Raw genomic sequence first — 25,546 nt, 5'->3', positions numbered from 1 at the left:
CTAAGTGAGAGGTTACCAGTGCATGTACAATTGTTTCCAGGTCCTTTCGGTCCCGAGAGGGATGCCAGTTGTGCATATCAGCCGAAGCTGTACCAGCACTCTTGGCCATCGCATCCACTTGAGATGATAACTGCAGAGATGAATCCAAGAGTACTCCCAAACTGCGAACTTTGTCCTTTAGGGGAAGTGTGACCCCATCCAGGACTGGATGGCGAATTTCCCTGTCCGGACTTGGGGTGCCTATCACCTAGTACCTCTGTTTTCTCCGGATTCAGCCTGGTTGTTTTTCCTCATCCAGCCCATTACTGACTCCAGGCAGGCATTCAGAGGAGATGTCATGGCCAGCCAGATCAGCTCTGAGGATGAGGAGGAGGATGGAGCCTCCTCCAGGCAAGGGCTGATTGAGGCAACACCATGTGGTTCCTGCCCTGCCAGGTCCCCGCTGTGATCCTCCAAACCCAGAGGAGGAGGGTTCAACACAGGTCCTAGTGCCGAAGAGAGACTCTCTATGGTACCACTGCCTAGTGGGGACTCTGGGGACGAAGCTTGCATGCAGGTGCCTTCTTTCAAAGAGAGAAGAGCTGAGAGTGCTTGCAGGCGCAGATCACAGAGAATTGCCGAGAGGCAATTAGCCAACCAGCCTCAGGTGGCACGAGGGAGAGTTTCCCTTACTTAAGGGAGAGAGACTAATGCTGGTTGCTAGAGTTTATTGCATGATCTCTCGGCGTGATTGTTGCTAGCACTAGCTCCTAGTATCTGGATTCTTTGTTACCTTGACCTTGGACCGGACTTTGTATCTCTTGGCTGTTTTGACCTTGGATGTTTGACCAACGTTGTTTCTCAGTATCTGACTTCGGCTTGACTCTCGGAATGTTTGGACTCTGGAATTCTGAATCGGCTTGTTTTCTCGGACTGCTCTCAGACTGATTCCTTGCAAGGTCTGCTTTCTTCACTTCCACTGTGCTAAGGCTCGTTATCAGCTACTGTCAAGTGTCTGCTGGCAGCATTCCGGACACGGAGAGGTGCCATCCTAGTCACTGTAGATTGTAAGCCGAGGGCAGGGAAACCATCTAACTAAAAAGATAGCATGTACAGCGCTGTGTAAATTTACAGCGCTTCATAAATAAAGGTTAATAAATAATAATAATTAATAATAGCAGTCGGAGACATGGAGAGATAGATCTGTGTGTCATCAGTACTTGTAACACCGTGCTCCATGGCTCTGGAGTGATCTCTCCCAGCGGCTTCATGTAAATGTTAAACAGCATGGGCGACAGAATGGCGCCCTGAGGGACACAGATGTCAGCTCTCTTCTACGAGAGCAACTGTCTCCCAGCCTCACCATCTGGAACCTTCCCGAGAGGTAGGTGGAGCCACTGGAGCGCAGTGCCATCGATACCTAACTTTCAGGCGTTCCAGAAGGATACCATGGTTGATGGTATCAAAAGCTGCTGAGATGTCCAAGAGCACCAGCAGGGTCACACTTCCCCTGTCGATGCCCGACCGAGATCATCGACTAAGGCGACCATGGCAGAGTTCAACTCCGTATCCCGCCGGAAGCCAGTTTGAAATGGTCGGGTCCAGATAATCGGTTTCATCCAAGACAGCTTGGAGTGGAAGGCAACTGCTCTCTCGATCACCTTGCCCAGAATGGTAAAAGGGAGACTGGTCTATAGTTGCCATCTGCAGGAGATCTAGAGAGGGTTTTTCAAAAGTGGTTTTACTTAGCCTGTTTTAAGGCGGATGAAAATATTCCCTCCCGAAGGGATGTATTAATTATGAGCTGTAATGAAGATGTTATTATATCCCCTCCCTGAACGGTCAACCAGGATGGGCAAGGGTCAAGAGAGCAGGTCGTCCTTCTCACGCAACACCCGGCATATAAGATGACCCCCACTTTTGAGAAATTTTCCTGGGTTAAAAAGTAGTCTTATACGCCAGAAAAACCGTACAGTGCTACCTCGGGTTACGAAATTAATTCGTTCCGCGCTCCGTTCGTAACCCGAGTAATTTCGCAACCCGAAAAGGCTTTCCGTTAGCGCTGGAAAGCCGCTAGCCGCGCTTTGCGTTTGAATTTCGCGCCGAAATAAATTTGTAACCCGAAAAAACACTCGTATCCCGGAACAGTTTTTTCCAATCTAACTTTTTCGTATCCCGGAAATTTCGTAACTCGATCACATTCGTATCCCGGTGTACCACTGTACCTTCAAGAATTTAGTATTACACTGTATGTCAACTATTTTTCTTAGCATGTTAGGATGTAGCATCTGGTTACGAATTTAAAAATTTTACTTATTTGTGACAAAATGAGTATTGACATGAAATCCCAGAAAATAAATACCAAGTTGGTTGTGTACTACTTTCGGACTGTGAACACTTTCTTAATAAATGTGTTTTCCAGTTGTAAAAGAATGAATGTTAGAGGAAGTATTTCTTCACTTCTGTTAAGATTCTATGAACACATATTGAATCATTTTATCAAGTTTCAGTATTTCTTTTCTTTTCTTCTTCCCAACCAGGGAGGTCATCACCTCCCATCGGAGGAGCAAGAAACGCGAAAACAAGAAGTACTTCATTTTCAGTGGTCCATAAGGGTTGTTACAGGAAACAGGTGTTTGGTGTGGCAGACTTGGATCCAAACAAACAGAGAAGGGAATATAAGGTTAAACAAAGGGTGATGAAACCAAGTAACTGAACATTCATTTCTCAGGCTCCTGACATTAATTTCTCTCCCCCCACAAGCTGTCATGATGGACACTCGGCATTTGTTAACTCTGCAAGTAAGAGAAAAACCAGATGATTGTAAAATCCCACGTGGCCATCTTCTTCATCCACTTGGCTACAGAATAGGTTGTGCGTTGCCAAACATGTGACATGGAGAAATAGTCTAAACCACTTATCCACAGAACATCTTCCAGTCCAGGTGGTTGATTAAACTGAACAATGTCACCTGAGACTCACACTTACTTGCAAACAAGGCCTGACAGAATCACTAGGTCTTTCTCCCAAGCAAAATCAAGCTGTTCCATTATATGTGCCTGTACTTCAGTAACCAAGTTGGAAATATCCCCAATGGAAGTTTTCACTAAAATTATTCACCAGGTTTTTATTAATTTTTTTACAATTGGTGTAACCCTTCAAGATTCTAGAATCAGGGGGGGAAATTCTGGAGATTGATGTTGTTAGCCTCTCTCTTTTATGCACTATTTGTGATACTTTAGAACAAATATTACAGATCCAGTCGGGAAATACAGTGAGTTGACACATTATTCAAAAGGAGAACAATGGTAGTGCTAGAATGCATTCTGCATAAGAACGAAGAATCCTAATACTGTGGGATTCTTTATTCTTCACCTATATACCTTGATATCCAATTCTAGGCAGGTTTGGTAAGCATTTAGTAAGCAAGTTGGGCTGGATTCATAGAGATTCAAAAGATATCCATGCAAGGTATTCTTTAGATATCCTCTAAAACCTGCCCAATATAATTTGGCTTCATTGGTGATTCAGTGGGACTCGAGACGGAGGTGTATCCAGTGAAAATGTCACTAGAATGGCAGGAAACTCTCCCTTTATTGAGCTGCCTCTATATGCTACAACCCTATTCATTCTGGGAAGAATGGGAAATGCTATAAGCAATTTTAATGCAGTGGAAGGTTAGGGCAAGGGGAATAATCCTGTCCTTACCATTAATGCCAATTAGATTTAGCCTTGTGTACTAACAGGGAGAGCCAGCGTGATATAATGGTTTGAGCACTGGATTAAAACTCTGGAGACCATGGCCATGGAAACCCACTGGGTGACCTTGGATGAATCCCACACTCTCAGGGCCCATTTCCACTTACCTTTATTTGTTCCGGACCGAATCCTGAAACCAGTTCAGCAAACACAGTGGTTTCCGCTATGTCTGTGCCGGTTTCAGGATTCCTTTCAGGAATCAAAAGCCTGTTTGACAGGCTTCTTTTTGACATGTGCAGGAGAGGCTTCCCCAGCCTCTCCTGCCATGCCTCCCTCCTTCCCTCCTTCCTCTCTCCTCCTCCTTCCTTCCTTCCCTCCATGTTACCTCCTGCCTGTGGGGCCCCCATGGTGGTGAAGGCAGCGGCACGCGGCGGAGAAGGCCGCCGGCTGGGGCTCATTGGACGTGTCTCTGTCTGGCATGTTAGTCCTCCAGTGATGTCCAGAACAGAGGCACTGGACACCACTGAGGGACTAAGGCACGCCGGACAGAGACAGGTCCAACGAGCCCCAGCTGGTGTGCCTTCTCTGCCCCGCCATTGCCATCGCCACCACTGGGGCCCCAGGCCGGACGTAAGAAGGAGGGAGGAGGGAAGGAAGGAAGGGAGGAAGGGAAGACTGGGAGGAGGAGAGGAAGGATGGATGGATGGATGGATGGATGGAAGGAAGGAAGGAAGGGAAGTATGGGTTTGTTGTGTGGGGGGGAGGCACAGCAGAGAGAGGCTGCCAGGGCAGATTTGAATCCGCCTGGGATTCCCACTGGGCTGAATCGTTTATTGTCAAATAAACCGATTCAGCCCCCTAAAAGCGGGAAAACACAGCTCCTTTTTGACATGGGGTAAATGGGGGGAAAGCATGCCCCTCCCCCTTAGGAATTGATTCAAACCTCGATTCCCAAGTGGGAACCATTGTGGTTTAAATCAGCTCGTGATTCGACACCATCCGATTCCAAACAATAGTGGAAATGGGCCTCTCAGGTTGCCTAACAGATTGCCCGTTGTTGGGGCGGCCTGCACCCGCCCCTTTCCCCGACAGATCGGGCCTGAGCTGCACACAGTGGCAGCCCTGGAGGCCCCGATCTGTCGCTTTTCCAGGCCTCAGGGAGCGGCAAAATGCCGCTTCCCCGCGGCCTGGAAAGGGGTGTCCTTGGGGCTTAATGCCCCAGGACACCCCCGATAGCAGCAGGGAGACAGAGAAAGGGGCCGCTCGGCCCCTTTCTCTCAGTATCGCTGGTGCAGCCATGTTAAGACCACACCAGCGATACGCGGCACAAAAGGAGCCGTTTTGGAGCTCCTTCAGCGCCGCTGAAAGGGCGCCACAAACGCCCTTCCGCGGCACCGTACATTACGGCCACGCCACACTGTTTGGACGCGATGCGGCTGTTACATCAAAATGGCAGCACCCCTGTAGACAGGGCGGTGCCATTTTGATGTACTCATACTTACTAGCGTAGGGAGCGTCTGAAAAGGACCGCTCCAGGCAACCCTAGCCACTACATGAGTCCGTGCCTTTTTGGCCCATCTGTACCGGGCAGTCTCAGAGGAAGGAAAAAATCTTGCCATGTCTTGTGACAAGTTTGCCTTTGGGTTGTCATAGGTTAGAAGCATAGAATCATAGAGTTGGAAGAGACCACAAGGGCCATCCAGTCCAACCCCCTGCTATGCAGGAACTCAGAACCAAAGCACCCCCGACAGATGACCATCCAGCCTCTGTTTAAAGACCTTCAAGGAATGAGACTCCACCACTCTCTGAAAGACTGTGTTCCACTGTCGAACAGCTCTTACTGTCAGGAGGTTCCTCTTAATGTTGAGGTGGAATCTCTGTTCATGGAGCTTGCATCCATTGATCTGTGTTTTAGTCTATGGAGCAGCAGAAAACAAGCTTGCTCTAACCTCAGTGTGTCACCCCTTCAAATATTTGAACAAGCTATCATATCACCTCTTAACCATCTCTTATCCAGGCTAAACATCCCCAGCTCCCTAAGCTGTTCCTCACAGGACATGGTCACTCTCTTCTAGACACTTTGTAATTTGTCAACATCCTTTTTGAATTGTGGTTCCCAGAACTGGACACAGTATTCCAGATGAGACAATAGAGGGGCACTATTACTTCCCTTCATCTAGACACTACACTTCTGCTGATGCAGCCTAAAACAGTATTGGCCTTTTTAGCTGTTGCATCATACTGTTGACTCATGTTCAACTTGTGGTCTAGTAGGACTCCTAGATCCTTTTCACATGTAGTCTTGTTAAGACAGGTTTCCTCCATCCTATATCTATTCATTTCATTTTCCACCCTAAGAGCCCTGGTGGCGCAGTGGTTAAACGCCTGTATTGCGGCCACTCACTCACAAACCATAAGTTTGCGAGTTCAATACCAGTGAAAAGGCTCAAGCTTGCATCCTTAGATAGGTGGCAAAAATGAATACCCAGATTGTTGAGAGCAATTAGATTGCACTTTGTAAACCTCTTAGGGAGTGCTTCAGTGCACTGATAAGCAATATAGAAATGTACTTGCTATTGCTATAATTGCAGTACCATACATTTCTCCATGTTGAAAAAAATTTTGTTAGATTTGTCCCAACTTTCTAATCTTTTAAGGTCATTTTGAATGTTGATCCTCTCCTCAGGGGTATTAGCTGCTACTCCTAATTTGGTGTCATCTGCAAATTTGATAAGCATGCCTTCTATTCCTTCATCCAAGTCATTGATAAGTAGGAAACGACTTGAAGGCACGCAACAAGAAGCCAAAAATATTGTTTATTTTCACAAGCATTCCATATAAATTTTTTGTGGGTTTTTCAGGCTATGTGGCCATGTTCTAGAAGAGTTTCTTCCTGGTGTTTTGCCAGCATCTGTGGCTGGCATCTTCGGCCACATAGCCCAAAAATCCCACAAAAAACTATGAATGCTGGCCATGAAAGCCTTCTATTTCACATTCCATATAAGGAAAACAACAGGCTGAGGGGAGCAAGGAAAGGATGGTACAATTTTGTGACTGAGAGCTGCAGCATATGATCAGAGTAGGTGTTTTATCAAGGCTATTACATGGAACCTTCTATATGTAATCTTCAAAAATTTTGCAAGTTTCTTAAAGGGGACCTACAAACTATGTAGGATATTTCTTTTGGGAATTGCCCACTGCTCTTATACAAATATCCCTCTGTCTATTTATCTCAAATTTGCCAGGTTTGCTTGGAAGCAGGAATTAACCTTGTACATTTCATCCAATTCTACCAAGTAATAAAACAGTTGGTAGTTCCCCTTAAAAAAATCAAAATGTAAAGGTTGGTATAACAAGTCTCTTGCACCTTAGGAGGTTATCAGGCATTAAAAGTCCTAAAATTCTGATGTACAGGAATAAGTTATAATTATATTGCTAAATTAGAATGCAAATCAAATCTTATGTTCTGTGCATACCCAGTTAGCATAAATAAATCCAAGAAATAGCATTTGAATGTATATTTCAGGTGTGTTTTTTTTTCCCAATCACCGCATTATGGTGCAAAAGCATGTTCAATACCATGTTCATTGATTCCCAGAGAATATTAGTAACTAGATGCAAAAGTGAAATCCAGTTGAGCTTCTGACATCTTTTCACAACAAATAGATGGCCAGGTCAGGTGACTTCAGTATCTTTCATCCTGATCTCTTCCTTTCTGTATAGACCACCAGGCTAATGCTTAACTGAATTGCTGAGTATTAGAAATAGGGTCAAACTATGAAGGTATTTGTACAGGGAATTGAAGTAAATGCACATTAATGTTCAAACCTTTATTTTGGCTGGCAGCACCACAGGGGTAACAACTGGCAAGGAAACAACAATCTGCTTATTTGATTACAAAGCAATCTTTGACATATTAGCAATTAAGAGGAGTGCTGAATAGCATCTTTGGGTCCTTCTTTGCTGTTATTCGAAATGTATTAACTTGGAGATTCTCTCTCCATTATCACCCCATTCACCAGTTACAGGTAAGCAATGATCCAACTTGGTTGAAAATATGCCAGTGATGTCAGCAGACCAAGATTTTCACACTTCACAGTTAATGCTTATTCTAGTAAAACAGAGACCTAACATCTGGCAGTACATCCTCCTATTTCTTTTTAATTAAAAGAGGAAAATAAAAATTGTTGTCTGCATAGGAAGGAGAGAAATTGGTTTAGGGAAACTCACAGTGCAATATATCCAGCCATGTTCATGTGTAACTGTGATACATAGCCATAGAAATTGAGCAAAACAGATATGGTACTGAGAAGCATAGGTACCAGTGGTTTGCAGTTATTTCCTTGCCATTCACCCTAATGTAATACATAAACAAATCCATCCTTTTTTTAGTATTTAGTGCAGCCAGAGTATTAGAATGTCAGTTATGACAATTGGCAAACTGATGTTTGATTTTGCCTGTAAAAAAGAGGCCTTTAAAAACACTGTATAGGAAGAAGAAAAGAGTATGTATTGGTAAAATGGAACACACAGAGATGAACAACTGCTCCTAAATTAGGTATACGTTTTTTCTTTTCCTTGCAAGACACTATGCACATTTCTATTAAAATCTTCCTCAGGGGAAATAGAAAGACAGAAAAAATTGATAAGCTTTGTTTTTGAAAAGGAACTTTCAAAATTAGCACTTTACTGAAGAAAGAATTTTACAAGGCTGCGGGCATCATGCCTGAGCACGCAGATTAAGAATTAACCTTTCTGTTCCTTAACACCATGTCTTGCTTCCTTTTAAATTCTCAGTTACCCATCTTTGCTTTGCAAGTAAGAATCAGATACTGACACACCAAATAGGTTAGGCACTGTTTTCAATTCCTCATAATAAGCAATCAGTAAAATAAGCAGCCCTTTCTCCAGCCTTTATTATCTTGTCTGTAAATAGGACAGGGAGGTTACATGGGTTTAAAGGACAACTAGTCGCATTTTATTATCTTGGGGCCTGGAGCAGATGGGCAAGAAAATGCAGCTCAATCCTTTTTCCAAAAGTAGGTTGAAACCCCGCTGCCCACATGGCGTGCTCCCAAGGCGGGCTGAATACGCACAGGCCAACTGCATAGCACTGATTTTTACTCATTTTTGTTGCCTCCACCACACATGCACACCATCACACAAACAACCTCCCTGAAACCTCCAATTACCTCCCACAGCTTTGATCGGCCAGTCACACATGTGATGCTCTGTCAGTACAGGGCACCAGTGTATTGCTGTGCGAGTGATACATTAGCAAAGCACCATCATGGTGGTTCTCTAAGCAGTTTACAATCTGTAAGCCAATGGCTCCCAACAAGCTGGGTACTCATTTTATTGATCTACAAAAGGATGGAAGGCTGAGTCAACATTGGAGCTCTGGGATTGAATTCACAACACTGTAGTTGCAGTACTGGAATTTAACCAATATTTGTTGTTTCTTGTTTTGTGCCTTCAAGTTGTTTCCAACTTATTGCAACCTGAAGGTGAATTTATCACAATTTTTCAGCCTTGCAGCACTGTGCCCAAAAGGGTTTCTGAGGTATTACGAAACATGATGGTAGGAAAGGACAATTGCAGCACATTTCTGGTTGCAGGGCCTATTGAGAAGCAGCTGCCTGTTGTCAATGTGCCTTGTGACTAAAAAAACAATGAAGATATCATTTCCTGATGTTCCTATGTGACATACCTTGTAACCCTTCAGTTGGGGCACTGCCAGCCTGAAAAAGTAGATTTTGAGGGGCTGGCATTGTTAGACATAACTACAATGGAACTCCATCACTGTAGCTACATCTGTCAATACAAAATCTTGGGCTGGATATCATGAGTCACCTATGAATATGGTTGGACAGATGGCAAGACACTAATATACTACATGCTGTACTGTCTGACATTTTGAAATAAAAACAGAAACCGTATAAATAAACTATATAAGACTATTTTTAGTTCGTTTGAAACAATGTATTTAATATGTAACATATTTAGTTATATTTCCCTCTTTTGCAATTAAATGCCTAATCGTTGGTATAAAGTTGCAACTCTTAAAAACCCAGCCTTTTAAAGAGGCATATATGATAGAATGGGAAAGCTTATATTTTACTGGTGATGAAATGAAATGTTGGATACAAAAAATTCTTGGCTGGTTATACTTAGTCCCTTGTGGTTCTGCCTTCAGGGACACACACACACACCACAAACTGTGATGTCCATATTGTGACTCCTTTGCAATCTATTGAACGAAAGATGCATCCAAGATTATGCCATGCCACATTGCTTGCAAAGAATATGTATCCACTGGCTGCTGACTTTTCCCCCTCTTCCATGAATAAATTTCCATCTTAACTGTGTGAAAATTATTGTGTGCTCAACATTCTTCAAAATACATGCCAGGCTGCATGGCTTTCTATGTCAGTGTTTAACAAAACTTGTTAAGACACACTGTTTAATTTTAAACTTACTTATTCTTATTTATACAGATTAACTTTGAAAAATACAACATAGTCTCTTGATATAAACATATAATATGAAAACAAATAACATAAGTGAAATATTATCAATGAGATTTTTTTGCTTGAAGTATTGAGACAGTTACTCCATTTTCCAATAGTGAAGAAATATGTGTCTCAAGCATTCAGTCAGGTTCCAGAATTTAAATGCCTACACAAATCATCAATGCAGAGCACACTGCACACTGTTTATTAAAATTCAGGTTCGGGTTAATTCAAAATTCTTTGATAAGTGTGGACTTTAACAAAAAGAAGCATTTACTTGATGAAATCATAATATACAATTATTTTTCTTTTATTGTACAGGTAATCTTAAAAGGGTCTCAACCTGCAAAATATAGAACAGTTCATTAGAAAGAACCTAATAAATCTCAGTTGAAATCCTGTGTTCTGACTCTCTGCTTTTGTGTTTCTGACTTTTACCAGTTTCTCACAGTTAGACCATCACGTATATATTTAGCCATAAGAGAAGACCAGCATTGATCTAATTTTTCTTTTGTCTCTCCATCTATATTGTAAGATTTTACTTTGTTTTTGTGTTTGTATTTCACAAATGAAAATTTTGAAAAGCCTTTGAAATAGAAAAAAATTAAAAGCTCATGGGTTTAAACATCAATTCAGTTCTCAGAGAAATATTATGACTTTAGTTGTCCATCTTAAAATTTCTGTTCTGAAATTCAGACTACACTACATTAGGGAACCTGGGCACAATCTAGAAGTTTAACTTTGTTAATTAATAACTGCATTTTCATAACTTAATGAACCATTGCTCTTCTCATTGCAAATATTGAAACAAATTGTCAAAAGCTTGTCTTGTCCATTAGATAAAGTAATGGATGTGCAGAAAGTATGTTCTTCTTTTGTTTTACCAAGTCTTTTATTATGTAGTCGTTTGACAGCAATATATTCCTAACAGGTTCCATGTTTATTGGACAAACAGAATACTGAAGGCCATCGCAATACAGCACACAGCAACATAAGGGCTCTTCCGCTCACCTAGAAGAAGAGACAAAATTTATTAGCTAACTCTCATATAAAAGTAACCATGGGGTGTTTTTGTTTGGGGCTTTGGTAAGAACTACAGTGAAAAGAGGAAGACCATACTACAGTCCTGACTTTGTAAGACTTGAACAGAGCAGCTGGTTATTAGGGATCTCTTATTCGCAGGGTTGCTGTAACTTGAAATAAACGTGATGGCAAATAAAAACAAAAGAACAAAGTTATATGAAAAAGGGAAATTAGTAAGAGAAAATGAGAATTACAGTAAAAAGGTTCAAGCAATGACTTTCTTCTCCTTCAATATCAACAGGGCAACAGAAAAGGTGCAAAAACTTTTTACATTATTTTCTGCATAAATCGGTTACAAAGAAGGTTACTGGACAACTTTGCAAATCTGTAGCATTATAAGGGGTTTACAAGATCCTCTTCAGGAAGCTCAGCAGCAAAAGAAAAGATGGGGAGGAAGATAAACAAGCAGTACATCTAGGAACTGGCCTGACCCCAGTAACAGGCCCGAAACAGGCAAGATAGAGGAGGTTCTGGCCATTTCGGGGGTGGGTTGTGCACATGATGTATGCCCCCAGAGCAGCCGGAAGCCAGTCTGAGGCTGCCAGAAAAAGGAGTGCAAAAAAGCGCTCCTTCCCAGTAGCCCATCCGAGACTGTGGCAGTAGCCCAGTTTAAGAGTAGGCTGTGCAGTAGTCACAGGCCTCAGGTGATCACGAGTAGAGCGGATTCTGGCTGCTTTTTCCTGACTGTCTGCTTGACCCCCGAGTGTAATTTTAGTGAAGTGAGCCACAAAATCAAAATTGCTTGATTAAGGACATGTTGATCTAGCATTACATATTTGAGGATTCAGCCTTTGACAATCAGTGAAACAATAAGTACAACCTTCCACTTGCATAAAGGAGTAAGAATTTGTCACCTAACACATTCAATCAGTATGCAGTGACAGTCTCTGAAGTGGTAAAATGTCAAAGAAGAGTGTATTAAAAATATTGCAGGGCATAAGTGCTGGTTGCATTCATTTGGTAACATTTAAAAATCAAAATGTTAATTAATCAGTCAAAGAAAGGTTCTAATACCCTCAAGGTGTAATAAAAATAAATAAAATTGCTAAAGCTTTTGAAACGGTGGTGTGTTCAAGTGATTATGCACGCCAGTTTCCTTTCAAACATGCCTGGTTGCCCAACACTGAGTAAGAAATCTTTCCACAGCAAGAAACAGTTCACTGACTTTTCCCATAAGAAAGGCCACCACAATTACATTACAAGACATTGTCATCATCTGGCACACATTTAATTAAGCTGCAAATAGCTGTGTGAATTAATGTCTGCAATTCTACATCTGCTTAGAATTAATGTTAAGGAAGTCCACCTCCTACAATTTTACAGTTTTCACATGTGTAGTACTTTTCTGCTCTTAATTTTCTTGAAAGAGGCATCCATCATCCATTCAGATTAACTGTCTGTTTACAGTACTTAGCAAATAAGGTGCAGACATAAAAAAGGCTGCTTCACGTCAAGAGGAGAGCTGAATTCTACATTGGTGTGGATTTGTGTTTATCTTTCATAGAAAGAGAACATGTGCCAATATACAGTCATCCCTCCAAATTTGTGGCTTTGATATTTGCTGATTTGATTATTCAAGGATTTCATTAATATGTTCTCTCTAGGACTGTCTAGGTCCTCCAGTGCAACTCTGTGGCCAACTTTAACTAAAAGTTGCACTGAAAGACCATTTGTAGCTACTCCAGTGCCATTCTATGGTCAGTGTATATTGGACATTGACCACAGAGTTGCACTGGAGGACCTAGAGATTCCTAGAGAGGTGTCCTCTCAGGTAAAAAGAGTGTTTTTGTTATTTGTGGTTTTTTCATATTCACGGGGGTCTTGTTCCCCTAACCTTAGCGAATATGGAGTGACAACTGTAGTCCAAAGCAGTGAACTCCAAAGTATAGGCCACTCTAGACATTTAACTAATTTTCTAGATGGCAATGGCAACCCTTCACCCTGAACAAATCTTGCCAGGAAAATCTTATAATAGGTACGCTTTATGACTTGGAGGCACACAACAACAATAACCATCACCATCATCATAAATCATGTAAAACCTACCCTAGCTATGGGTCAAACTAGTCAGGATACATTTTTGACAAGTGACTACTTTTTGTTTGATGATTAGGAACCCAAAGATCCTGCTTTTGAGACTGACAAAGTAACATTTGGGGTATGCATATTTAACCCTTTCTGCCTTGGCCATCTTCTGAGTTACAATTTCTCCTTTCCCCACGTTTATCTCTCGCAGATGGTGGGAAAGACAGAGAGATGATGGCCTATCTTGTTTCCATTCAACAGGGCGAAGCGCAGGATGGCAATGATAAAGGCTACTAGAAAACAATATAAACCAACTGCAAAGATCCTGAGACTGTTTATATATCTATCACATCTTCTTTGATCATGTGCTACAGAGCTTTATTAAAAAAAATTATCAAACTTTAACTTTTTAAATTATTCTGTTTTTGAAATGCTTAGATTATTTTTATTCTAATTTTAAATTGTTTAAACTGCTTTTATATTAAGGCTGGCTGTATACTGAAGCTTTCTTTTGACAAGATGGAAGATCTGTGGATTACTAGCTCTCTAGTCTGGGAATTGAATAACCTACATGCCTTGGATGGGACTGTGCTCTTCCTGAAGGAGCAGGTGACTACTTGTAGAACTCCCAGGAGGTCTTTATAAACTCCATGGCTTGGAGTGTTTGGCATCAGTTTTGACTGGTGTGCCAGATGTGGCTTGTTGTCATGGACAGGTATAACTTTGCCACAGTTCTCTATGGCATGGTAATTTCTTGATTAGACTAGAACAATGCACTCTACAGGGGGCTGTCTTTGAATATGACTTGGAAGTTACAGTCTCTGCAAAATGCAGCAGCAACTTTGCTGATAGTACCATACAGACAGCATATAACATCATTTTTAAAGGAGTTGCACTGACTGCCAATAATGCTAGTTTTTGGTAGACATAAAATTGGCAGATAAGGCAATTTTGCTCTTTCCCCCATACATTCTAATTCATGTTAATAACCATACATTAAGAAGTCTGATTATTATAGATTGCAGACAAAAATTACACAACACCAAACATTTGGAAATGTCAGCATTAAAAATCTGCAGTTTTTAAAAGGAAGATACAGATAAGATTTAAATCACATTCACATCTCCTAATAGTGCATTTTGTTCACAGAGAACCATGAATATATATATACTTACCTATTCTGGCACACTTCCAGAATATGCCCAATAATCTGAAAACATATTAAGAAAAATTAGAAAAAATGCAGTACTTCCTATAACTAGATACAATTTACAATTTGGCTCTACCCTTAAGAGGCCTGACAGACACCAATGCTGGGGTCACTCCAGTGCAAAATTAAAAGATGATTTTTTTATTAAACCTTCGGGGTTTAATGTACATATGCACATGGTTTTAAATTTATCTTAGAACATTTTAAGTGGTTTTAAATGTTTGTTTTAAACTTGTCAAATTGTTTAATATGGTTTTTAGCATATTTAAATTACCCCTTTTATTTTAAATATTTTAAACAGTGAAAATTCATTTTATTGTACACCATCCTGAGATCCTTGGATACAAGGCAGGATATAAATATTTTAATTTTAAAAAACCCTATTCAACTGCAGATATATTAACACCAGAGACTCAAGCATGCCCTGTGGAATTTTTAAAAAAACTTTCTTTGACAAAAGCCCCTCATGATATTAAAAATGGCTTCTATGTCCCCTTCATGCAGTTTAATTCAGTAGAAGAATTTCTTTTACTCATTCTCTATCATCCTGAGCAGGTAGAATTAGTTGCAATTTTATTTGATCCCAGCTGATGAATTAGGATCAAATACACCCAGAAATAAGATGGGGCTGAACTCTTGCATTTTCAGACGGAACTATGATGATAGAGCTCCGTTGCAGTGACTTCTGCCAATTTTAACTCCCCGCCCACCAACCTACTTCAGTGCCTCAAGCAAGGGTTTCTGAGGCGCTTCAGAGTGGAGCAGTGGGAATGTGCTGAAAGGGGCAGCAGGAGACCATTTGGGGACTTATTGCAGCTTCTTGTTCCAACAAGCCCTGCAATCGTCACTTCTTACTACTCCAATCTCTAGTGCCTTTGAAACCCTTTAATAAGGGCACTGCTTGGCTTAAAGAGATAGGTTTTTGGATACATATATGGCCATTAATGATGGTAAACATGAATCCTGAAAGTTATAAAATCCTAAATCTGTCTTATAATTTTGTAAATAATGAGAGGGGCAAGGCAAGAATTTCCCCTAATCTTTCAAGAAAAATCAACAGATGTGGCCCTGGAAGTTATCATGTGACAGCACACCAAGGCACAAGGTGATAAGAATAAAAATAATGTCTGGCCTGGAAATACATAACTATAATGTCAGCTCTGTAAACCATAACAGACATAAAAAGTAACAAGACGACACAGAGTGTCAAGACTGTATCATGTACATGGTTAAATGATAGCAGCTATGTGACTAGGATGCTAAAAAAATCAATTATTTTTGTATGGCCATTGATAAGGGAGATGATACAAAATGGTGCTAAACTCCATGCAGTTATCTCATCAACATTTAAAGCTATATAAATTGGCAACCATCTCTTTATCTTGCGGCAGTGAATTCCATAGTTTAAATCAATCGACCAACCAGTTAAATATACATGTTGTGTGAAACAATAGCTGCCCTGCATCTCCCAGCTTTAGTGGACTCATATTGAATTAGTATGAGAAAGAGAGAAAGTTCTGCTGATTTTCTTTCTTCAAAGCATACATGTAATTTTATTCATGTGTTGTATACACACTGTAAAATGTCATGAAAAAAGAATTCTTACTCTAGAAGTCAGCTTTCATGAATTAACAATGCATAGTAAAAAAATCTTATGTAAGTGAAAACACACAAATAATAAATAAACAACTATATCTATTTCCCCTTTCCCTTCATTTCTAGACATTCACATACCCAGTTTGATTGTTATCCAGTAATTTGGGAGCCAAGGATCTTATGTATGCACAGGTACATATAAGCAGCAAGATTACTGTCAGGAGACTCTGAAAATTGAAGATCGCAGACTAAAAGAAAAAAAAATGATACAAAATTGAAGTCATGGTTCAGCCTTTGTAACTTCTTCTCACTTTATAACTTTTAGAACAATTGGTTTTTGAGGGTTTATAAAGTCAGTACACCCATACTCCCTAAATGTCTTGAAACAAATGTCATCTTCTAGAAACGGAGGCTAGAAGACTGCTACTGTTTCAAAAGATGGTCTCCAATAAAGCTGCTTTCTCTAGCACTATACAGTATAATCACAAATTAACCTAAAACTTTATAAATGAAGGCAAACATTATCTGAAGCTGTTGATCAGCATGTCACACAACCAGCAAAGGTCCTGTGGTCAATGAAGTGCATCCAGATAGAATTTGGGTTTCAGGAACATTTTAGGAGTGGAGTGAATCTCCTTGACACATGCTTCTCTTTCCTGTATACACCCTCTAAGTAAGAGGTAAGTGATACAACAGGAAGAAGGTAGCTTTGGCCCTCTTTTGAAAACTTACCCCAAATTCAGTGCTCTAGTCTTTTTGTTAGGACTGAATTGCAGTCAGTCACTTGCTAAAGTATAAATTGTGACAGAGGCTAAGCCTCCTCCTGCTGACCTCAGCCATTCTTCTCTTTAACACAAGAGCCCCAAGGTAAAGAACATGCTCTACCTTGGGAGCCCTGATGGCGCAGTGGTTAAATGCCAGTACTACAGCCAATGCTACACGGTTGACTCAGCCTTGCATCCTTCCATAGGTCGCTAAAATGAGTACCTAGCTTGTCGGGGGCAATTGGCTTACATGCTGTAAACCACCTAGAGACTACTTAGTTCAGTATGAATTGGTACAGAAATGTAAATAGTATTGTTATTGCTTTCCATGCAGAAAGGGTTTGACTCAAAACCAAACATTTCCAAATCTATTCTAGGGTTGCCATAATTGTCCACTAAAACCAAGGACAAAATGTGGATCAAATTCTAGACCAAAATGTAGGACACTGCAGGACAAAACTCAGCTCAAAATGTAGGACATTTAAGAAAATGGAGGACCTTAAATGTCCTACATTTTGGGCTGAGTTTTGTCCTGCAGTTGTCCTACAGTTTGGTCTAGAATTTGTCCTACATTTTGTCCCTGGTTTTAGTGGATACTTATGGCAACCCTATAGATCATATCACATCATTCTGAAATGATGATGGGGGGGTTAAAAAGATAATTGGTGATACAGGACAACAGCTTGCTATTTATGCAACACCCCCCCCCCCCCGAAAATCCATGAAGAGCACAACCCAAACTTCCAGGGTTCATCTAATAGAGCTACAGTCAGCCCTTCTTATACAGTACACAGATTTTTTATACATGGTTTCAAGCATCCACAGTTTGAAAATGTTCAAAAAAGGTATAAATTTTAAATATCAAATCTTGATTTTCCATTTTTTATAAGGGTAATAATAATAATAATAATAATAGTAATAAAGATTTATTTCTAGCCCACGCAATCACAGAATCCGGACAGGTTACAGCAATAAAAACATCAAGTTACAATAAAGTTAAAAAATCAATACCCTAGAACCTACCCCCCCCCATATCACAGGAATAAACAGAATTAAACAGTAATAGTATAAAAACATTAAAACATTAAACAAAAAATAGACAGAAGGATTGGCGGGGAAGAGTAGACAAATGAGGGGGCAAATATCTCCATATCTGGGGAGGGTAACTAAGTTGGAAAGGCCTGCCAGAAGAGATCCGTCTTGAGTGCTTTCTTAAAAGCTGTCAGAGTGGAAATACGATGGATCTCCTCCGGCAGGTCGTTCCATAGTTTTGGAGCAGCAGTAGAGAAGGCCCTCTGGGAAACTGATGTTAATCTAGATTATTTTGGCTGTAGTAGATTTCTTCGAGGACCTTAGTGTGCGGGACGGACAATAGGGAAGAAGGCGTTCCCTCAAGTACTCTGGGCCCAAGCCATGTAGGGCTTTAAAGGTAATCACCAACACCTTGTACTTTGCCTGGAAACTAATAGGCAGCCTTTATATTTAATGGGACTTGAACATACATGGATTTTGTTATACCAAACCACAGCGTATAACAAGGGTCTATTGTATTTGTCTCTTAGCCATTTATGCACCCTTTGGACTCAATCACATCACACTTTCCCTCTCACCACCAACTGTTACATGGCATCAGACACACCATCAGGATGCCATAGAGATAGTGACGGGAAGGTGGACCATCATCAGACCTGTTGAGAGGATGACATCCTCATTCAAACAGAGGATGCAAAGGTATCTGTTAACTCATTTCATAGCCAGAAACTTTTGGCTCCTCCTCTTATGTTACGCAGATGCCAGCTGGTCTGTATAAGACCACTATGATTAAGAATCATTGCTTTCTCCCTCCAAATATTTTCCTTTTGGTGCTATGTCTTTCAGATTATAATGCTATGGGCAAGGACTGTTTTATAAAGTAATTTTTGTAAGATGCTTTGGAAGGGTGTTTTGGCTGAAAAGCAGGACAGAAATCCTTCAAATAAATACCAGGCCTTGTTATATCTGACTTTGAATTCCAAAGGCCTTGAGGTAGCCAATATATTCTGGTTGACTGCAAGTTTCCATATGATACTAGGCTTTATTAAAACAAATAGCTGAATAAGATATTAAATATATTCTAAATAAAACTGAATGAGTATTTGTTTTACCTTAAAACATATGCAACTGTTAAAGCTCTTTTGTCTTGCAATGTTATTTAAAATGATTGTACTTTATGGTTAAAACCCTCTCGAGACATTGGCGGGATACAGACGGGCAGGGGAGGACGTCTTGGAGGTGTATTCAGCTGAATGCGGAGCCTCCAGACGGCCCACCCCGGGGGCGTGCTTCAGGTGTTGGAGCTTCCACACGGGGGGCAGTGAAGACGCCTCACCTGGGTCCGTTTCGGACCCGGAGTTTCCAAACCGCCGCCTTGGAGGACGCTGCAAAAAGAGAGGCAGCTTCCGCACGGGCTGCCCAAACCGCGGCTTTTTTTTTCTTTTGCCGGCTGGCGGATGCGCAGCTGCGCAGCTACAGCGCTAAGCAGCGGCAGAAAGCTTATGTGCGCATTTAAAGCGCCCAAGCCCCTTTAAACTTTCTCTCATCTACGAGGCCATGGAGGCTGGCATCTATGTGCCAGGGAACCCCAGCATCAACATCACAGGCCAGCAGATCGGGCCCCTGATACTGGCTGACTGTGCCTACCCCATTCGGAAGTGGCTCATGACCCCCTTGAAGAGAAAGAGAAGAAGAAAGCAGGGGAGACTGTGAGGAATGCCCTGGCAGATTTTTTTCTGACAAGGAGAATCTGAAGGATGGCTCCTGTGCCATCATCTGTGATGTCAGAGTGCATTGTTCTGTAATAGCATAAGCACATGAATAAATGTATCCCATTATCCACAGTTTGAGTCTGCCTATCATTCCTGATCTGTGCTGTGGGCATGTTTTGCCACGTGCCTGAGGGGGACACACACAAACACACACACACAAAAGGTCTCCTGGCGCCTGTTTTCCTGGGGTAAAAAGATACATCAGCTCCAACTGCCAATTGCCCCTTTGACAATGTATCAATCCCCCTCAAATTCAAGCTTTCCTAATGGCCCATTTGAATGTATCAATGGGGCACCCAGAGGGCATCTATTGGGGGAGAGATTCAAACTGCTCCTCTGAAAACTTTCATTGGACTAGGACCACCTTGGCCTAACGGCCCAGAGCCGCAGGTGCCCATATATACCCGTGCGCAACTGTGCAAGACCCCAGGACGGCGATCGACATGGCAGAGCCACGCAGGAGGGTCCCGGTCCGAATCGCCTACTGGACCGATGAGGAGGTCGGGATCCTCCTGGACTCCCTGATGCCACAGGCAGCTGCGAGGAGAGTGATGGCTAGCACCAACAAGCCCAACCGGGGGCATTTTCTCGAGGCATCTCGTGCCCTCCGAAACCAAGGGTTTCAAGGAACGCTGCACCAATGTAGAGTAAAGTTTAAAACTCTCAAGGCAGCATTCTTTGAAACCCTGGAGGATTTCGGAGAGGCGCCCCCGGTTGACAGGCAGCCACCATTCTTCTCGCGGCTGAAGGACCTGTGGATCAGGGGAGATCGGCCCAGACCGGAAGATCGCCGTCCTCCAGGTAAGCCAGAGCTCTTGCCATGCCCTGTCCTCCCCTCCTTGACCCTTCCCTTGCCCTCCTCTCCTTCCTGCATGGTGCCAATGCCATCCCTCCTCTTCCCTTCTGCAGGCGTGCGGCCGAGGCGGAGGGAGGGAGGGCACCCTGCCAGGTCGCCCTCTCCACCATCCTCGGGGGACGAGGATGTCCCCGAGGGTGGGCCACAGCCAGGACCAGCTGCTGTGGCCCCTCCGCAGCCAGAGCAGGCTCCTCTGGCGGCAGGTAGGTCCCCAGGGTGAGGGGTGGGGGTTGCCTGCCTGCAGCCCCCACGACACTTGTGCCCTCGTCTGCCATGCCAGCATGGTAACTTGGGCCTTTCCTTCCTCTTTTGCAGGGCTTGAAGTCCTCGCTGCTGTTGCTGCCGCTGAGGAAGAGGAGCCTGGGCTGAGCCGCCGCCTGCCAGGACAGTCAGGGCACTTGGCCCTCGATGCCAGTGCCCTGGATCGTGTCCTCCAAGCCCGGCAGCAAGGTAAGTGTAGAGGTGAACCCAGGGAAGGGAGTGGGGGCACCCAGAAACCCTGCCTGTGGGAGTGGGTGATGGGCTCCACAGGCTGATCCTAACCATCCTCTTTCTTTTCCCCCCACAGAGAACCGGACGGAGAGGAGGTTCGCTGCGCTGGAGGAGAAAGTGGACAAGCTGGCGGAGAGAGTCTCCTCCATGGAAGAGACCCTCCAGGAACTCCTCCGCCGGCTTCCCGCCCCACCGCCTCCTCCCCCTCCCTGAAGCAGCTTCACTCTCCTGCCCCCTCTGCCATCCCCCCTTCACCCTCCCCCTTCCCTTTGTATATATTGTATATAGTAAAATATTTTTATTGTTGTTATTGTTGTAAATAAAAAACTTTATTTTTTAAAAAAAATTTGTGTGGTTAATTATGCGCAACTGCGGCGGTGTGGCTGTGAGTGTGAATGGGACAGCTTAGGCGGAACTGTGCACTCTAAAGCTAGGCAGGAATGCTGTGAGGTAGCAATGTCCAAACTCTGTCCTTCCAGGCGTTTGGACTTCATCTCCCAGAATCCCAGACCACAGGGCAAGGTGGCTGGGGATTCTGGGAGATGAAGTCCAAACGCCGGGGAGGACAGAGTTTGGACATTGCTGGTTTGGGGACCAGTGAGCCAGGCATGGTGGGAGGAGAGAACAGGAAGGGTAGAATAGATTAGATAGGGCTGGGAGGGAACACATACCCTGGGAGGCGAAATGATGTCTTTATGGGACATCATGGGACCTAGTGCCTTGTCAGTGCTCCCTGCCCCTTGATCCCAGGCCCTCTCTAGTTGCCCTTTGCCTTTGGGGGCAAGTTTAGAGGGCATCAAAAGGTCTTGGGCACATTCAAACTCCAGGGTCTCTTTTTTTTTTCTTTTGCCGCATGAGAGGTGCGCAGCTTCGCAGCTGCAGCGCTAAGCAGCGGCGGCAGAAAGCCTATGGGCACATTTAAAGTGCCCAAGCCCCTTTAAAACAAAGGTGGTCTCCTGCCAGCTGGTGATCAGCTGGTGTAGGCATCCTTGTCCGCTTGCACTTTGCCAGTGTCAGCAGCATCATGGATGCCTCCTCTCCTTTGTTCCCCGCGCTCCTGCTGAATCTGCAATGCGCAGCCACAGCTGTCTCTGCTGCCACCGCTGTCCCCCTGCCATCTCCCCTCACCTCCCTTGTACATATGTCAATATTTACAGTTTTAGCGTTTTTTATTGTTAGGTGAAAATGGCAGAGGAATGTGTGTAGGGGTGCACTTTAAAGTCCAAACTTTCCAAGCAGCGCATGCGTACATGTTGCTCTAGGGTTAGGGTTAGGGTTAGGGTTACGAGGCTTAAAATGCGCCGCAGCTGTGCCTCAGCTTCCACAGCTGCATGGCAGCGGACATTGCAATTAAAGCCTGACTGCAAACTGCGCATGTTCCAAGACCCCAACTCACTATGCGACGGAGCTTTTAAATGGGCAACTTAAAGTAGCGGCGTAGCAATTCTGGTGTACCGGTGCAGCAGCTCTCATGGCTTCTTCCACTTCTCGATATGTGTCAGCATTCAGGTAGGACTGCTCCAGTTTCTGCAGTTACTCCAGTTTCTGGGACCATATAGCTATAATGTCAGCCGTCTCAGTATGAGACCAAGACGTCCCCCTGCCTTTTTTCGGGGTGCTGGTGGATGGCTGAGCCATCCTGCCTGGTGGCAAAGCGGAGCCGCAACACAGCTGTGCCAGGAGCAGCCGAACTGTGCCCTTTCCCAGGTGAGAATGGCGCAGGAATGTGTGTAGGGGGTCACTTTAAATCCCAAACTTTCCCTTTTCACTTTCTACAACCAAAACATCCGCCGGCAAAAGTTACAACTTCCCACGGTTCTAGCAACGCATGCGCACAAGTGGCTCTAGGGTTAGGGTTACGAGGCTTAAAATGCGCCGCAGCTGTGCCTCAGCTTCCACAGCTCCATGGCAGCGGACGTTGCAATTAAAGCTTGGCTGCAAACCACGCATGTCCCGGGACCCCGACCCATTATGCGACGCAGCTGACACGGAGCTTTTAAACCGGCAACTTATATTTGCGGCGTAGCAATTCTGACGTATCGGTGCAGGGGCTTACAGACGGAGCTGCGCAGGTATGCATCAAACAGAAAAGAAGCGGAAAAAAGCAGCACCTTTTTAATGCCGCTTCTTCCCGCTTGAGGCGTGCGGGGGGCGTGTTCATGACGGCATTCAGGTAAAGCCCGTCTGAAGGCTCTACCTTCATGACGTCATGAGTACATCCCTTTTTGCCCGTCTGTAACCCACCATTGTAAGAAAAAAATACAAAGTACATTTTAAAATACCAACTGGAGTACAATAAAAAAATTAATAACAAAACCTGCAAGATATAGACAGATTAAAAGAAAATGTTGGTGGTTCTCAAAGGGCTTTAAAAATATGGTCTGATGAACCCTGAGGGCTGATTTCTGTGAAAGGGAATATTTCTTTATCTCCCTTTTCATCTAAAGTTGCACCCAAATGCTGGGATCAAAGAAAAAATACAGAAGGCCATTGCTATCTAAGAACACTTTGATTAAAAAAAACCACACTATTGTGTGTGTAGATATGTCCCTTCAAGTCACCTGTGAACTTATAGTGACCCTATAGATTTCATAGGGTTTTCTTAGACAAGAAATAGTCAGAGATGATTTCGCCATTTTCGCTGTTCTGAAATTAAATGATCATGTGATTTTACCAAACAGTTTCTACCTGAAGCTCTTATTAGCTACTAAACAACTAGAACTTGCATATCTGAAACAATCTTTATCACAATTCTTGCCTATTAATATTGCCTATTTTCCTTTATCATGCTTTGAACATATCATGAGAAGACATGAGGCACTAGAAAAACAACAACAATGCTTAATACTCTAAAGGCACCAGATTCTGTCAGATCTTGGAAGCTACACAGGGTCAGCCCTGGTTAGTTCTTGGATGGGAGACCACCAGTGAACACCAGGTGCTGTAGGCTATATTTCAGAGGAAGAAACTGGCAAAATCACCTCTGAGCATCCTTTGCCTAAGAAAACCCCATGAAATTCATGGGGCCGCCATAAGTTGATTTGAAGGTACATAACACAGACATACATACAATGTGGAGGTCAGAAGGAGAAGAGAAAGACCACATTCCAGATGGAATCAATCAGGGAAGCCATGGCCCTGAGTCTGCAAGACGTGAGCAGGGTTGTTGACGCCAGGGTGACTTGGAGGTCTCTCATTTATGGGGGCCCCCATGAGTTGAAGCTGACTTGACAGAGATGAATAAGGACTGACTCAATGGGTTTATTCTAGTTGGGTTACTCGGGGATCTTCCTCAGAAGGTAATCTTGTCTTGGCCATGTTATCCCACTGGGTGACCTTGGGCAAGTCATACTCATTATCAGAGAAAGGCAAAGGGAAATCTCCCTTTGAACCAGTCTTGATAAGAAAACCCCTTAGGGTCACCACAAAGACCACAGACATATATTTGAAAATGAAATGTTTAAGATGTCAGTGCCTTTGTATGATCAAGTCAAGGCTAGAGAGATTTTCTGTACCTCATACGTATGTGTGCATTGTGACCCAGAGTGGCATAGTAGTTTGAGCATTGGACTAAGACTCTAGAGACCAGGGTTCAATTCCCAGCTCAGCCATGGAAACCCACTGGGTGACCTTGGGAAAGTCACACTTTCTCAGCCTCAGGGGATAGCAATGGCAACCCCACTATGAAGAAATTTGCCAAGAAAACCCCATGATAACGTCACCTTCGTCAAAAACGAACCATTCAAACTGGGGCTAGTGATTTAGTTTAGTCCATAATCTTGGAAAAGAGACACTCTTTGGCAATTTCACTTGCCATCTAGACAGAGAGCGGAAAGAACAGGGGAGGACCTGGCCAACCAAGGGCTCATCCCTGCATGGAGGAGCCAGGGTGACCAGAGGTCCTCTTTTCCCAGGACATGTCCTCCATTTAGCCTTCTGTCCAGGAGGAATTCCAACATGTCCTCCATTTTGAGCAGGACTAAATTCTGAGAAGCAGGAATTTATATTTACACAAGTAGCTTTTCTCATCTTCCCTTTTTCTGTATGTAGAGGTTTTGTAGCACCTTTGAGACTCACTGAAATAAAGAAATTGGGAGCATGAGCTTTCCTAGACCTAGGTCTACTTCCTCAGATGCTTTTGGAGTCTAGGAACGCTCATGCTGCCAATTTCTTTATTTCAGTGAGTCTCAAAGTTGCTACAACACCTCTCTATGTACTGATTGTACAGACGAACACGGCTACATCTTTGGACATAGCCAAACGTTCCTCCCACTTTTGCCTCTCATGATATATGTATCTTCGCTTATGCATCTGAGGAAGTAGACTGAAGTCTGTGAAAGCTCATGATGCCAACCTCTTTCTTTCAGTGAATCTCAAAGGTACTACAAGATCTCTCTGCATACTGAATCTAAAGACTAATACGGCTATATCTTTGAATGAAGAAAGTAAATTCATTTGAGATGTGGTGCTGCATGGCATGTATATGTTCGTCCCTGGTTTCTACTCCACTGTATGCCTCCCAGGAA

At 43.1% G+C, this 25,546-nt stretch overlaps 1 protein-coding gene across 1 annotated transcript in view; it reads right to left on the bottom strand.

Moving 5' to 3' along the window:
- Positions 1–10,140: 10,140 nt before the first annotated feature.
- The window catches only part of TMEM167A (transmembrane protein 167A), a 257,207-nt gene continuing 241,801 nt past the window's right edge, over positions 10,141–25,546 (bottom strand). Inside the window, exons 2-4 of the mRNA XM_042450925.1 lie at positions 16,243–16,352; positions 14,474–14,508; positions 10,141–11,201 (exon numbers count right to left, since the gene is read on the bottom strand). Coding sequence (XP_042306859.1) covers positions 11,131–11,201; positions 14,474–14,508; positions 16,243–16,352 — 216 coding nt within the window. The 3' untranslated portion in view covers positions 10,141–11,130. The remainder of the gene's footprint in view (positions 11,202–14,473; positions 14,509–16,242; positions 16,353–25,546) is intronic.

Source organism: Sceloporus undulatus, chromosome 2 (genome assembly GCF_019175285.1).
Source record: "Sceloporus undulatus isolate JIND9_A2432 ecotype Alabama chromosome 2, SceUnd_v1.1, whole genome shotgun sequence".
In the NCBI taxonomy this organism is placed as follows: domain Eukaryota; kingdom Metazoa; phylum Chordata; class Lepidosauria; order Squamata; family Phrynosomatidae; genus Sceloporus; species Sceloporus undulatus.
The sequence above is the reverse complement of the archived record's forward strand: the minus strand, read 5'-3'. Positions and strand labels throughout refer to the sequence as shown.